The 16893-nt window shown below is 38.2% G+C and overlaps 1 protein-coding gene across 10 annotated transcripts in view; it reads right to left on the bottom strand.

The window, feature by feature from the left end:
- rgs3a (regulator of G protein signaling 3a) overlaps positions 1-16893 on the bottom strand; it is a 132979-nt gene that overhangs the window by 59134 nt on the left and 56952 nt on the right. For 9 of the 10 annotated variants that reach the window (XM_077497021.1, XM_077497024.1, XM_077497023.1 and 6 more), the window contains one exon: positions 10446-10580. In XM_077497021.1, the coding sequence (XP_077353147.1) occupies positions 10446-10580 (135 nt within the window). Of the gene's footprint in view, positions 1-157; positions 439-10445; positions 10581-16893 lie in introns of those variants that run through there. The other variant, XM_077497029.1, reaches the window with a different exon arrangement.

Here is a 16893-nt window from a genome sequence, read left to right as displayed (position 1 = left end):
TATTCTTCCAACACAATCCAAGGAAAGGAACCTCCACTAATTAATGCCCTCTTTAAAAAATAAAATAAAATAAAAAATACAGCTTCAACATCCATTATAATCCCTTCCACGGGAATAACATTGTCATTGTTTCACTGGCACAGAAGGTAAGAATTACCTTAGACACGGGCATCTGGACGCACAGCTGGCTGGCGTGCAAAGAAGACACACACACCCGCAAACACACACACACACACACACACACTGATGTGCAGCTAATCCAATGTCCCTTTCGTGCGCTGTCCTTTTCTGATGCGCTTCTCGTCTTGTCGGGTCGTCGCCGGCTCAGGATCGTTCCAATGTGCGCGCAAGCGATAGTGAGAGAGCAAGACAGTGCGCTAAAGCTCCAGGAAGGTTGGGAGGGGGCTGGTGGGGGTTCAGTGAAGGACAGAGCAGAGGAAAGGAATAAAAGAAGAAGAACAGATGAGGCTGAGGTGAACGGGGATGCTTCAATGTCTTGTAAACACAACGAGAGTGAAGGTCATTAAAAGATCAAACGCTCAAAGTAACTCTCGAGAGAGCGAAGCATCCAAGTGTCCTTTCCTTCTGTCTCCCTGCCTCCCTCTCGGTGAGCTATTTTTAGAAGTTACAAATCAAAGCCGTGAATCAAACCCCACCGAAAGAGCAGGAAGTTACGCGGGACCACGAGACACACGTGTCATTAAGTCTGTGCGAGACCCCGACCCGAGGGTGAGACGCAAGCTCCCCATCACACCTTATCTAATCGCATCATGCGCTCGTATACGACGGGCTATTTTAAATCGAGTCGATTACACGGTGCGTGCCTTTGTCGACCACCATGTCGGACTGAAGACATCTGATTCCACAAAATTAACCATTGACATTTTTTTAAGGAGATTATCAACTTGTTTTTCTCCTATAAGGAACATTTAAATAGATTTGCTGCAAGATGACAGGTCAAACTATTGTTCAGAACGTTGTCAATTGTACAGGCATTTATAAGCAGTATTTTAACATTCAAATTGTCAAACAAATGTTAAAAAAAATAAATTAAAAAAAAAGACTATAATAAAGTAACAGGCCAGGGATGTTGCGCAATGCTTCATTTAAATGAGTCACTTTAAAAACATTGCTTCTACGTGGGGCCGCGCGCTGTCATATGATGCATGCTAATTACCTTAGCATCTGTTTTGTGGAATCAAACTGAATAATCAATTAGACACAAATATTTTTTGGAGTAGCACATGTGACGGTTTTCTACAGCATGATATGGTTCACTTCCTGTTCCATGGTTATCTCACTCTTTTAATCTATAACAGAGGTGTCCAAACTACGGCCCGGGGGCCATTTTGCGGGCCGTCGTCCATTTTTTTTAGTGGCCCGTAACATAGGCTAAAAAAATTGCAGTTGACTTAGTTCAAATAAAATAAAAACAAAAATGTTTGGAGACGGTCAAAGTAAGAAGGGAAGGTGTCGAAAAACACAGGCACTATTGAAGGTTATTTTAGTTAACTAAAACTAACGAAATAACTAAAACTAAAATTCAAAAAAACAATTTCGTTCACGAAATAAAATAAAAACAAAAATGCTTTTTAAAAAAAACGAAAACTAACTGAAATTACATTTTATGTTTACAAAATTAACTAAAACTATAATTATAGCAAGAAATGTACTTCGTTTTAGTCTTTGGTGTGATTTTTAGTAGATTTATTTTGATATCAACTGGAATAATGACGTCGTATGTCACACAGAAGTGACGTCATCTAGGAGCAGCCAATAGAAAAGCACCTTCCGATGACGTCGCTCCCATGGTGTTTTTGTAAATATTGCGTACAAGTAATACACATTAAATTAAAAAAAAACAACGAATACTAATACTGAAACTAACTAAAATAAACTAAAACTAAGCATTTATTAAAGAACTAAAACCAATAAAAACTAACAGAACCACCCTTAAAATTAATAAAAACTAGCTAAAATAAAAAAATTCCAAAACTATAATAACCCTACTGCCATATTACAAATAAATTGGTTTATATACTGTACCATTTTTCTAACGATGCAAAAGCACAAATAAATTATTTGTACAATTGTTAGGACTAAACACAATTTCTCTTCATAACATTATGTGGCCCTTGCGTCCTTCTGATTTTCTGTATGTGGCCCTCAAATGAAAAAGTTTGGACACCCCTGATCTATAGCCTTCTGTCAAAAAAATATCCAACTAAAGAAGCGGAAGTCTCACGAGATTTGCCAAAGTCTCGCATGAAATGCTGACCTTCTTATGCAACATATTTGTATGTAAATGTTACGTTCCACTGAGCTAGCGCAAATTCAATTATTCCAGCACAACAGCGTGCTTGGCACGACTTCATGTTTTTTTTCCAGGGTGAAGAATGCACGTAATTAAAATTGGAAGCGGACCGATCTCATGCTCGGCGACGCCCTCTCTGGGTCGAGCCTGCGTGGCTCCCGTCCGAACCCGCTCCGCTCTGTTACACAACACACTTATGAATAGTTAAAGTCGAGCTAAAATAAAGCTAAACGCCAGCCCACCGAAGGGAGGCCATTAATGTTTAAAGACGGACGGGGGAATTAATCCACTGCAGGCTGCTGGGTAACATAACATCGCTGTGATGGGCTTTCTGTGTGTGAGTGAGCATATTTAGGAAAAGCTAAACAGGACGAGAGAGTAAGTGGGCCAAATGAGCAGGGAGAAGATGTCTGAGGAGATACTGCATGCGCTCGGAGCGGGAGGACGTGAACGACAGGCAAAAGATAGAGCGAGAGGGACAATTTTGTCAATTACCAAATAAGATTTCAGCTTATGTAACCATTGACATGTTTTTTTCCAGTTGTGTTGTGCGGTGCAGAATCGCATCTTGTTTGCTCTCACCTACAAGCTACATTCACGTCAATAAAGAGGTTGACAGATAAACCTATAACGAATTTCAGATGCGTTTGTATTATTGTTGTAATTATTTACCCTATTGATAGTAGAAGAAAAAGAAGAAGACACAACTCAAACACTGAAGAAGACAAATTATTAATGATGAAACATGGCGGAGGACAGCCCAGGTGATTGCAATATTTTTATTGTATTTTTGTCTTTTTTGTTTCAATGTATGAATATCTTTATAATTGGTGATTTTTTTTTCATCATATTTCCATCCAATATTTTTTGGCCGATGTTTTGCTTTGAATTGCACGCACAATTTGATGATTGGTGATGATTTGTGGCAAAAGTATTTTGAGTTCAAGTTATCTTATAGTAATATTTGTTTCTGTTTTCCAAGTATATATCTGTCATGTTTTTGACAGTATACTTTTCTTCCAGTATTTGTGTATTTTTCAGCAAACAGAAGCTGTTTTCAAAAATTTGTAAACATTTTCATCTAATATATTTTGTGTTTTTCATTTAATACATGTGCATTTTTGTCCTAATGTTGTTAGATTTTGCTAATATTTGATTAATTTTGTGCCTAATATTTTGTATTATTTTTGACCGCATAAGCTTCATCATATTTGTCGAAAATGTTCTTTCTTTTAATATTTGCGTAGTTTTCCCTCTCACATATTTTGTGTTTGTGTGCAGCACAGTATTAGTTTTTTGTTTTTTTTAATGTTTATATTTGTATATACAGTTTTTCTAATATTTCATCTAAAATGTGTGCATCTGTTTCCGACTTGAGCAGATTTCATCTAATCTTGTATCCCCACTGCATAAACATTATTGTGGTGTTGAGAGAAGAGTCATAATAAACCGAGTGGACTGCTTTCCTGGACATTCGTCTTCTTAATGAGCGCCATAAAACAAAAGCGGCCATGCCAGATTATAAACAATTGATGGATTGAACGCAAAATGACAAAATGAAAAGTTCTGCAATACTGTTTCAGTGGACAAATGTTTTTTTCTTTTTTTTTTTCAATGGCCATGGATAAGATTATCATTATAAAGTCAAACTCAATATGTTTTGAAACAATGGTTGACCATTTTGGGGGGGGATTTCAAAACTCTTATTATTATTATTATTATTATTATTATTATTATTATTATTATTATTATTATATTTATTTATTTTTTACACATAGCAAATAATGGAATTAGAAATTATACATTCTATTTTTTTTTTAAGTAGCAGTCATGAAAATGGATTAATAATAATGAGAGTAATTATTTAAAAGGCACAAAGTGTATTGTTTGATTGGCATAATAATTGCATTACCTATGTGAAAAACACTTATGTCCTTTTTTTTTCATGTTTATATTTTTTTGTTTTGCGGATGATAGTGAATGCAGACATACAAAAAACATTTTAAAAAAAAAGAAGTAATTATACTTTTTATTAGTGCTTTATTCATAAGCTTTATTATGCTAAGTTTTATTTGGTAGGTTTATGTTAGGAAAAAAAAAATCTTAAATTAGGCTTGCACTATTTTTGTGTGTGTACTCACAAAAATCTTTTTGCATTGTTTACCACTGGTCAATTATAATTTAATATATTTCGGCTTAGTCATTACTAGCGAGATGGAACATCTTGTCACCGAATTTTATCATGCACTCATTCATGCGGGGACTTATTGTGTGTTAAAGTATTAATATCTAAACATTTTCTTTTTAGGCAGCACCAGCTTCTCCGTAAAAATGTAAATCTAAACCTTGCATCCCCAAAAATAGCTTGCAGAGAAAGACGAGTGAAGCAAAGCCAAATGCAATTCACCCATGTCTAATTAGAGACAATGAGCAGGAACGTGCGTCTGCAGCAGGGAGGCAAAAGACAGTAAGGGCAATGCAAATTATGTATTTATTGAGAAGAACAGATGTTTCTGGAGCTTGAATTATTATTTATGTTTTTATCTAATGAATAGCAGTGCAAAGCAAAATAGAGGACATGCGCTGCTGTACTGAGCAGCAGCAGAATCACATCTATACATTCCTAACCAAAAAGGAGCAACCTGAACTGAAGACATTTTTCAAATAGAGCAAACAACTGCAATCCACCGTATTTGCTGAATTTGCTTTATTAACTCATTCACTCCCAGCCATTTTCATGTTCTATTGCTATAAAAACATGGAACCTACCAAAAAAAAAATAAAAATAAAAAAGTACCGTATATATATTTTTTTTATGTTTTGTAGCAATTAGCATTAGAATTAGCTAAGTTTCATCATTATTAACAAACCTGTTGAAAATACTGGGAAAAAGAGCTTGTTGCAACATGGACCTGGTTGATCTCTTATACTTTGCTGCCACCTGTTGGCCGTTTTTTTGTTTCTTGTGTGTTTGTTTGTTTTTGGTAATAACTACCATCACTTTAAGCGACCACTTCAGGTCAGAAACTGCATCAAAGCCTTTATACAAAAACTCTAGCAAACAAAAACCTAAAAAAAAACGTATAAATCCGTTTTTGGGAGTGAATGAGTTAATCAGGATGTTAAGCTCTGCCATGCTCTGTTAATCGGACAATGGGACGCTAATGGCCCCGGAAAATTTGTACACAGCTTGTCTAGCCAGTCCTTCTTAAATGCCAATATATGCATACACCATTTGCAGATGACTGATACTAATACACCACAGTGACCAAAATAAGGGTTACATAGGTGGAATTTTGCAAGAAAAACACACACCGGATGACCCCATGCAGCGGAAACCGAGCCCTTCTCCCCCTGATTTGACATGTAATTATGCGGCGCTGAAGTTGACTGAACATCAAACTATTTGCCTCTGAGGTAGTTTGCACAAAAGCAATCAAAAGTGAACTCATTTGTCGAGATGTTCAATATGATTAAGCAAACAGTTCCGCGCCCTCGAGACAGCGCACATTTAGATCGAATAAGATGTTTCAGGGGGAAAAGGAGGAGCGAATATTGAAAGCGAATGATGGTTTACGATAGCAGGCGTATGACTGTGACTATGAACCAACAGATGTATTAAATCACGGTTTAATGTAGGCTGCTCATAAGAATAAGACATGAGAGAGGATGGGGGTGCATTTCAGTTTCTATTAAGTCTAATTTAAATGAACATTTTTGTCATATTTGTTAACACAGACAATAGTACATTAGAAATGAATGTAAATTCAGATGCGAATTAGCTGTTAAAAATCAATGCAAAAAAAATGAGAATTTCTGGATTTGAGTGAGAATACATCATAGCATATTGTCATGTGTACTAGTGTCACAAAAATGTTTTTGTGGCGACATGTGTGATATGTATGTGGGCAGTTCCATGCTCATTGTGACCCGAGACCCGCAACTGTTTGCGCAAGTACGGGAATATTTAGCCAGCTAATGAGCATTATATTAAACTGTTAAGCAATCGGTCAACAAAGCCCAACAAACCCTATGTCGTTATTCCGCTGTTGGTTTGTGACGCCTTCTGAGCACAGAAGGAGTTTGCAAACTTGGACGCTGGATCGGAGAGATGAATCATCTGAGGCTAGCTTAGTGCTAGCTAGGTAGTAGTACAACAGACATGACACGAATGGATTTAAAATGTTAGCAAAAGAGAAAAAAAAAAAGTGTCCCGAGTTCTGCCGTTGCTAGTGGCGAGGGATCTTGAAGGCGAAAGTAAGTTATTTTAAACTGAAAAGGAAAAACTTTCTGTAGGTTAACGTTGCGACGGAAGTCTGTTTTCAAAAAAGAATATGAGGGAGGCTCGGTAAACTGCTTTGGACAACAAATGTAGCTGCATCTCTCTAAAAGTACACTTTGTTTACCACTTACCACTATGAACAAATTGGATTTTTCAGGTTTTGAACTATGACGTGTTTTTCGGGAAAAAAAAAATACAAGTAACCCGTTCGAATGGATTCGGAATTTGGTCAACAAATATGTGAACGCGGATTTGGGGTACGAATCCAGGCTGTAGTTATAAATATTATCTATGGAAAAAAAATAATGTCTTTGGGCCAATCTCTATTCGCCCTCACTGAAGGAAAAACAACCAAAGACCAAAGGCATGACCGACAAGGTGTCAAATATTTGTTGTTCTCCTTCACACAAAAATAAAACCTCTAACTGATAACACAATTTAGTATTATAGTAACACTCCATTACAAATCGAAAGCCGCAGCGTCAAATTGCTTCAAATGATTAACAAATTATTGATGTTATTGATGTATACAGTAGTGGCTTATATCAGGACTTGCAGACACTGATGGTGTTTTTTTTTTTGTTTTTTTGTTTTTTTCCTGAAAGCTTCGTTTTGTGAATGTTATTTTCACACTGACGAGCTCGTCCAACAACGTGTGATACAAACAAAGTTAAAAGGAGTGAAAGGCTTCTAATATGGGGGAGCAGATGGCTAAAGTATGTGAAGAAGGACACACGCCGTCTACCGTATGAGCTAGTGCATCAAAAATATTTGTATATTTAGCCCTATAGGAAACACGGGTGAAGTTAATCAAAATTGAATACGCAAATCAATGGCCATTGTTTCCTGATTACATGTGAGTAGACAGGTGTGCTATCAGACATTATCAGTGAAATTATCCAACTTCACTTAATTTGTCAGACAATTTGTGTTTATTAATTATTATTATTATTATTATTATTAATTTGTTGAAGTCTATCTGATAAGCGGTTCAGAAAATGGATGTATGGTTAAAGCACATTAAGAGGAGGAGATCACTATTTCAGTATTTCTACATTTTGTGATGTGATGCGAGATGTGAAACTCAATAAAGGTCGGGAATCACAGCAATAGGCCGCCTGTCGATATGCGATCGATTTACACAGCTTAACATGTTTGCCTGGCTGCCAAGCACGCACTTTGCACACCGTTTGTGGTTTGCAGCTTGTTGCGCTTAAATGAGCTTCATCTTGGGGACAAACAAAAAAACAAAAAAAACGACGACTACAAGTACTTGTAATGTTGTGGGTTGGGTTTTTGGTTTGTTTTTTTTGTTTTTGCTTTTGTCAGGGTTCTTGTTTTGAGTGGGTTTTGTTTGAGTTTATCTTCATGTTTCTTTAAGTTTCAGCCATGATCTGTGTTTTGTTTTGTTGTCCTCCATAGTTTTGTCAAGCACTGTCATGTCCACCTTTGCCTGCCCTTCCTCACGTGTCAACCAATCAGCATCCTCTGCCACTTGCGTCTTGCCCAGCTGTATCTAATTGTCAATTAGTGTATGTGTATTTAGTTTCTTGTCTCCCCGCTGTCCGTGTTGATTCATTGTGTTTTCCTCTCGTCATGCTGCCCGTTTTTGCCTAGGAATTCCCCCGAGTTTTGCCTCGCTGTTTTTGTTGGACATATTCGTTGTTAGCCAGATACTTGTTTTTGTTTACCGTAATTAAATGTTTTTTGACTGCACCTCTGCCTCCACGCCCTGTTTTCCCTGTACCTGGATCCACCACCACATCTCAATTCATAACACTACTATTATGATTAATACCACCACCAACTTTACTACAACTACTGGTAATATTAATAATAATAATAATAATAATTTTAATTTTTGTTATTATTTAATATGTTTTAAGAAAACAGGGGTAGCTCAAAAACTTGCTGCCCGACCTAACACAACAAACATTGTGTTCCCCGGTGTAATTCGAGGAGTTCAAAGCTATTTACGCCTCATGGATATAAGATGACAGTATTTGGGGATGAAGCGCACCAGTCGCGCACGGTCTTCTCTTTCATGTGATAATAATGTGAAGTGAGTCATGTTCAGTGTTAACCACCTCTGTGATAAGTGCCCCCATTGTATCTGCTGATGAAAATAATTTGCGCTCAAAGGAGGCGTTAAGCGCTGGGAATCAAATAGATTATCAACTGTGCTGCACTTTACCAAGTGAGCCAAACCAAAGTAAATTTTGAGACAATGGAACAGATTGTGCACACGCAATATGCCTGAAGCGCATTCAGCTGTCTTGTGTATGAAATGGGCAATAAAACTACACGTGTCTTCCTTGCCTTGCCTTGAAGATGTCACAGCTTGTTTGTACAAAGCAAGACGCCATCAGCTATTGCAGTTTTAGCTAATTTAGCCAAAGATCAATTTTAATGGGACTTCAAGGAAAGCCGGAAACTCAAAGCACAATACAGGTACTTTATAGTACAAAGGAGGAATTAAATGACTGAATGAAAGTAGCTTTTCATCCACCGAAAAGCGAAAATCCTTGATTAAAAGTTATAGTGGTCCTTTTTTGGACAATTCTTTCGAGTCAAGGCATGTGCACTGTAATTCAGTACACAATAGTTTTATACTATATATTTTTTCCTTGATACTTTTTCATGCATAATGTTATGATAGCTACCAAAGTTTCCACAGGCCCCCCACTGAGGGAGTTCTCAGGGGTCATGATCAGAGACCTGAAAACATATTGTTCATTTGCAGCTGGATACTGTACATGCACTTTTGAGCATGCTGAGGCCCTCAACACGTTGACTCATTGGTCAGAAGAAAGCAGGCCCTCATACTTGTTATATTTTTGGATATTTTAACTGTTTAAAAACATGTAATAGATTCAAGTAATTGTGTGATATTGGTTCATGTACTGTTATTTGTATGTAAAAAATAAAAAAAAGTCTGACTCAAGTCCTTGTTTTGGATGTGATGTTCCACTGAAAAACATTGGCTAAAATGTCAAAATTTTGTGCATTTTGGAACAAATGCAATTTGTTTTTATTTTTGCTACATTATGGGGTCCCATATTCCTGGTTTAACTCTCATTGTGGGGACCAACATGTTCTTGTGGGGCCATTTTGGTAGGACCCACAAATCAATACCTCCTTTAGAGGGTCAAGGCTTGGTTTTAAAGAGTTTAGGTTTGAATTGGATTTTGGTTGGAGTTTGGGTAAGGGGCTAGGAAGTGCATTATGTCAATGGGATGTCCCCACTAAAATAGTAAGAAAATTAAACCTATATTCATTCATTGCAGTCAAAATAGTTAGCAAATAACTCATACTGTCCCAACATGTCGCTATGAGTCGATTTTTTTTTCTTCACTCTTTTATTTTAAAACAACATTCATTTCTACAATGGACTTCTCTCCTCAGCACTTACTGCACTGCCTCACACACACCCGATTGCTCCACTCGCAAAGCTGCTTTGCATATGATTGGTTGGTGTATTTCCTGCACACATATATTAAGTATTAGACTGCAATGTCCATCAAAATGATCTAATAATGGATGTGTCTTTACAGAAAAGTGTCTGGGATGAGTTCAGGGCTGCAGTCCACCTCTTGAGGACCTTGGCGCTATAAACATCATGACCACAGCTCCGGTCAACACCAAATACAGAAAAAAAAAGGCAGGAAACAAATAGTTCTGACCAAAGAAGAAGAACACGCTCATTGAAAAAACACGTGAATGAGACTGTGCATGCAAATATACGCACACGCACATGTTCATGTCTTGACCGCATCCTGTTTCAGGCCGGAAATGGGTGGGGAGAACACTCGCTGGACGTGCCCGCGAGTGTCCGGGAGTGTCCGTTACCTGGTTAAAATGTTGAACGGCGGGCTCCCTCCTCTGAAGCTGGAGCTGCTTGTCGATGTTGTCCTTGAGGCACTGGCACACGCGATGCTTCTGCTCGGACGAGTACGCTTCCAGGCTCAGCAGGCAGTCGCACTTCTGAGGGTGGAGAGACAAAGAGAGAGAGAGAGAGAGAGAGAGAGAGAGACGGAGGAGAGAGGTGAGCAACAAGACGGGCGGAGGATGAAGACGGCATGTGGTTTTGAAATAAATAAAAAAATGCGAGTAGTTCATTAAATTTGAGTAGTTAAAATTGACTGTCTGTATTTTATAGCACATGAAAGGAATATGAGGTAGATTCGAGTTAGGGTTAATGAGGGTAGTAGAGTTAGTAGGTTTAGCTGGAAATGAATGGGTTAGGTTAGGTTTAGGGGACACATAAGATTAGGACCGGTGGGGTTAGGGTCCTTAACCTTGGGGGAGGTACTGAACCCCACCAGTTTCCTATGAGCATTCACCGAACCCTTCTTTAAAAAAAAAAAAAAAAAAATACAATATTTTTGCTTGTTTGTGTGTTTGTTTTTCCAAATTCAAGACATAGTTCGAGGGTTTACTGGTGCACAAAATGAGAAGGGAGTTTAGCCTTTTCATTTAATCTGGCTGTCTTCACTTTGACTTCAGAAATTGTGTTCTTGTATTGTCTTCATGCATCTTAAAGAAGTTCAAGTTTTGCTAGATAGCTACTTGCGCTGGATTAAAATTGCTCACTTGACATTGCAAATCATGAATTATGAGTCGTTTTGTCAAAATATGACTTCAATTCCAGTCCTCGAGAGAACTTATCTGGATAACATATTTTTTTTTATGTTTGTGCCAGTTGAGAAAAACAAAACGTTTTTTTGTTTTGTTTTTTGTATCACAGCTTTTTCATTTGTCATTACTGAATGTTTTGTTTTCGGATCACTCTTGAAAATTAGACTTTGGTCTGATTTATTTTTTCTTTTGTAATATAAAAGTTTTGTTTGATTTCACTGGGTAAGTTGTAAAGCTTTTTTTTTCACCGTAACCACATCTGCCGACTATGGCAAGTCACTGATCCAAATGACCTCAATGCATGCAGTTTAACGGCTATAAATTCTGAAATCCGCGCCAAAATTGAAAGGATTCTTCCCTGAAGTAGCTACTTTCGAATTCTGGCACAATATGCAGTGTGGAATGTCCACCACGTTTGTGGGGGGTTGGAAAATGGCTCAGTTCAAATGTGATATAATATGGCAATTCATATTCCATTGTATGTCCATTTGGGCTCAGTTTTTATGACACAGCATCCTGGGTAGAAGCTCTGGCCGGGCAAAATGTGCAAGCATTAGTGAAATTAGATCATGGCCAGGGCGCACTTGAGACAGAATTTGATATGTGGACCAACAAATCAATAAAGCCCTGCTGGGAAAATGCATGAAAGTACGTATTTGACAATCGGCGGTCAAGACGGGGGGAGCTGGTGGTCTGAGAGCTTTTCATCCGCGAGGGTTTCAATTCTCCTGCGGTTGGCATCATGAATCATATATTGGCTTTTTTATGAAACTTCTAATGATGTCATGGCTCCATTTGCTTCTACCGCGCCACCAAAAGTACCATTTAGCTTCACTTTGCAGCACATTGGAAACGGCTTCCAGGCTTAATGGGAGCAATGTCAAACATAAGAACATGCAGACTGTTAAAAAGCCTTTTCTTCTGGACATCTTGGTGTCTCGCTTCAAGCAAAAACATTTGAGTCCTGACATTTTTGGACATAAGTCGGGATATAAATAGCATCAATTTTTGTTGCTCCAATTTGTGCAAGCCCTCTTGAGATCAACTTCAGGGTTATGTCTCCACGCTCACTGCCCCGCTTAGTAGAGAATCACGATGCAGTTGCTTATTTTCATGTTCCCCCCGACAACATGGGAGTCATCATATCCTGCCTGGTTGCTCCCTGTCCTTTTCAATCACCCTCAATGTCCCATCTGAGAGGATATTCACTAAGTGGAACAAGCAGTAGGCAAAATACACAAAAAGAATGTGACTGTATAAGAACAAAAGGATTTTTTTGTCGAGGACAAACGTGTGAAAACAGACAAGACAACAGAAAGCAAAACATTTATGACATCACAGCGAGATGATGAATTAGCGACGTCGGCAAAGCAGACAGGGATCAGTGTCAATGTTCTATGAAATCCATCACTTCGAGCCAGCCAGTTTAAGACTGTCACAGCACACAAGAAGCTGATAAATGTTGATCACACATGCATGTACATTTACTGGAGCTGCGGCACAGTACTTCTTCGATGCTACACACATTAGCTTGTTTGTTTGTTTGTTTTTTAACTCAAACACTTTTCATTTAGTTGCATGGAGACAAAAAAAAGGCAAACATTTAAATCAGGTCTCAAAGTGCAAGTTTGTACAGAAGCATATTGCATTCACTTGAATAAAAACTCCTGTTTGTATGACTATTTTTGGTGTGGAGCTTTGTTTTATGAGTATTTTTTTTAACTTTCTGTTTTTCTGAATATTTCTTTGTTTTACTGCATATTTTTTCTGTCATAAAAAATTCTGAAAAATGGCAAAATTATTCAGAAAAGCAGGGGAAAAAATTATTCTGGAAAACAGAAGAAAAATTCAGAGAAACAGGGGGAAAAAAAGAAGAAGAAGAAAAAAAGATTCCTGCACCAGCTTCTGTTTTCCTGATTTTTTTTGTTTTTTTTAAACCTCTGAACTCCAAGTGACTTGTTAATGGTGGACACTTTCCCGCATGCAATACGTTTCCATAGAAACGTAACTTTTAGCTTACTAAAATCATGCCAATCAATTGACATGTTCGTTCGTATAATTACTTTAACTGAGCCAGTAAGTGATATAGTTGAAGGTACGTAGGTGCCATTTGCAAGTACGCAACAAGTCACATGGAGTTCAGAGGTTAAATAAATAAATAAATAAATATAAAATAATAATAATAAAATAATTCGAAAAACAGAGCACTAGTTTCTGTTTTTATTTTATTTTTTCTGTTTTTCTGAGTAATTTTTCCTCCAGTTTTTCCGAATATTTCATGAGTGAAAGCCGGTGAAAGATTTTTCGTCGATAAAATCAATAGTCTTGAGTGGCTTTGTTTTGATTATTTGTTTATTTTTAGAGTGTGCGCTATCTCTGTTGGGTTGATGACGGTGGTGTGTGGTTTAAACACTTTGGGAAAGGCATTTGTCAGATTGCTGGATAACCTGTTTTTGTAAATCTATACTAAATCACTATACTGTCTCTAAGTAAGCCACAAGGATTAGTTTGGTTTGGCAGTTTCATCAGAACAAGAAGACACCGGATGCTTTGATAGTTTCCTTTCACTTGTTACTCTGATTGGCCTGTGATTACTGTAACAGATGAAATGTTCACCCAGTGACCTTCAGGATTTTGCTCTGAATGTGAATGCCCCTTTCCAAACAGTTTTCAGCAGTTCTTCCCCAGATACAGTAGGTGTGTGTTTTTACATTGTTAAGTTACAGCAGCAGATTGATCTAGATTAAATGAACATCAGGCTAGAATGGTGGCTGTCGTCCAGCGTCCAGCTCCTTGTTTGTGACCCCGGCACCAGTCCGAGAGCTCCGCATGAGAAGCTAATGGGGCAAAATCCAATGAATGGCCGCTGGCAACTGCCATGGAGGGGCTAAAAATAAAGGCAGCATAATCAGATTGATGAAAGTGCTCCCTTGGTTGAGGGCCTCCTCCCGAGCCATCTGGCGGATGAGTTTTCAGCATGTCACTGCCGCTCACCTACCATGCGTCAGCGCTGATTTGCATGCTTTCACTGTCCTGTACAAATTCAAAGTCACAAATAGGCCAGCTGTACGGCGTTTGATCGTAACGTCAGCTGGATGCCTTCAAGGAGCGCTCGTTAAATGCTCTTGTTTGCTTTTCTTGACAACGGCCAGAGGTCTTGATCGATACCAATTTCAGTCTCGGTGGTAAACATGCTCCGCTGTAGCCAGAAGCTGATAGACTGCGAGCTAAAACAGTTTTGAGCCTGATTTTCAGTTAGCCAAAATGTGCTTGGTTTCAAGACTTTTTGAATATCTTGTCTGAAATTGTCAGCATGTGATCAAATCAGTATGTTATTTTATGAAAAGATGAGGAGAAAACTGCGTTAGAGGCTCGAAAGAGACCAGCAGTAACATTAAAAGAGCTTCAAAGATTTCTGGCAAGTACAGGTCATGTCCTCCAAAAGGCGACTACCATCTCCCCCGTCAGTATATGACTTTGTTTTACTTTCTTATAACAGATCAAAGGAATTCTTGATGTGCCTTCTCTTTTTTGGATTTTTTTGTAACACTCAATCCAAAAGAAGTAGCAGCTTCAAAAGGGGTGTTCAGAGTAGTACGTACATGAGTACAAGTAGCATATAAGGCAGAAGTTATGTCAAGCAAACAGACGAAGAAGAAATTCGGTCAAGAAGGCAGCAAAGAGGCCAACCGTAACATTGAATGAGTGCACTGGCCGTGACTGTCCTATATACACAACAACAATCTCCCCTGCTGGTGAATGCTCTTGTTTGCTTTCTTAAAAACAACCAGAAGAGGTGATTGACACAAATTTTGGCCTTGTGGTATACCAGAAGCCAGAAACTTGTAAATCTTAGTGGTTGCAGCCTGTCATTAGAAGGTGGTAAGGTGAGTCATGCTGTGAGGTTTGTCTGCGTGTTCTAGCCCTATAAAGTCTGAACCATGAAATATATGAGAGAATTTATTGATTTTTTTTGTAAATAGAGTATTTATTAGTCCTTTTGAACAAACAAAAAAAAAATATTTTTTTTTAAAAGCAACTTCCACATATGACGAGATTTGTGTCATATTTGATACATCCGGTCAATGCTTTAAATGTGTGCATTTAGAACTGACAAAAATAAAATAATAAAGAGACATATCAAACATATTAGTATTTCCAAAAATCAGAAAGACCATTTCCAACTATTAATAAGTACAGGTGTCTCTCCTTTCTCAATTGGGGCAAAAGGTCGCTGGAAAAAGCCATCGGGTGGGAGATACTGCCCTCTAATGGATCATCTGTGCAATGCATGTGTCAGATCATATACGTCAGGGTCTTAATGGGGGGAAAAAATATTATACTCATGAAATAGAGGGCTCAAAATGTGTTGTATTTAATATGATACGTTTGGCTTTATGGGGTTTGCCGTAAGAGCCTTGGAATTCATTCAATCAATCAATCAATCAATCAATCAATCAATCAATGATTTTATTTAATATGCAAAATCACCATGGTACGCTGAATATATACATTTGTTTTCTACTTCTCTTGTGGTGAAGTGTTGGTCATAAGCTGTAGATGCTTTTCACTGCCTCCTATAGTCTGGGAGAATATTGACCACTACGGAGGCAAGCCTCTGAGTATGAAGACTGCTAAACGTGTGTTCGCTGGATTCCGCACGTCTCATTTTCGCCTGGAGCGTTCGTGCGTCAACCATAACCTCAAGTCATGCAGAATGGAGGTCTGTATGCATTTTATGCCGGAACTATTTATTTATTTATTTATTTATTTTGCATCAGTGGTGTGTCATATACTATCATTGTGGTTATTTGTATTATGGATATTTATTGAAACTGTTAGTTGAACAGAACGAGGCATGAGAAGGAAGTGACAGAGAGACAAGAGAGGACAGACTGGACACTAGCTGGAGGGAAGCAAGTCTGTAATCGACATACGCTGCATGGTTGCTTTCTTACTATACAAGGCTTCAAAGGATAAAAAAAAAAAGAACCCTGCAAAATCTCGGTGAAAAAAACAACACATGGTCACACGAAGAGGCGTCATTGCCCATTAGTCACAGCATGACGACTTGTCGCTCCATCACAATCGTGTTAGTTACAGCACACCACCAGGCCAAGACCATTTGGTGTACCACAGCATATAAACAAAATGGAATACACGCTTGCAGAGAGACACGGCAGGGTATTTAATGTGTCTTGGAAGCATGCCACTCAACGGGTTTAAGCGGCTTCCACTCAAGTGTCATGTTAACAAGAGCTAATGACGCTAAAGCAGCTAGTGGCCTCTTGAAGCCCTCACTAATGTCGCCAGATGTTGTCCTGCTCTTTTGTCAGGATCATCCACTTTCACATCAATTTCTGTATTGTGAAATCAAGATCCTTGGATTGCATTCCACATAGAATATATCTGAGGTGAATGATGTTTAAAAAAAAAAGCCAAAAAGTCAGATCTCTTGGCACATGATTCTTGATGTTTTACAACTTTCAACCCATCATCTATAAATGTTCAAAGCGAGGGCCCTATCGATTTTGAAGGAACACAAGATGGATCAGGAGGGAGAGATCAAAAGCCAAAAGTAATTTCTATCATCATCTCTATACCAGTTTTCAAATGGGCTTCAGCCATCCATCAGGTGCAATTGTTTTATGTTGAAGCT

Source organism: Festucalex cinctus, chromosome 15 (genome assembly GCF_051991245.1).
Source record: "Festucalex cinctus isolate MCC-2025b chromosome 15, RoL_Fcin_1.0, whole genome shotgun sequence".
NCBI classification, from domain to species: domain Eukaryota; kingdom Metazoa; phylum Chordata; class Actinopteri; order Syngnathiformes; family Syngnathidae; genus Festucalex; species Festucalex cinctus.
Note: the sequence above shows the minus strand (reverse complement) of the source record. Positions and strands in the feature narration are given on the sequence as shown.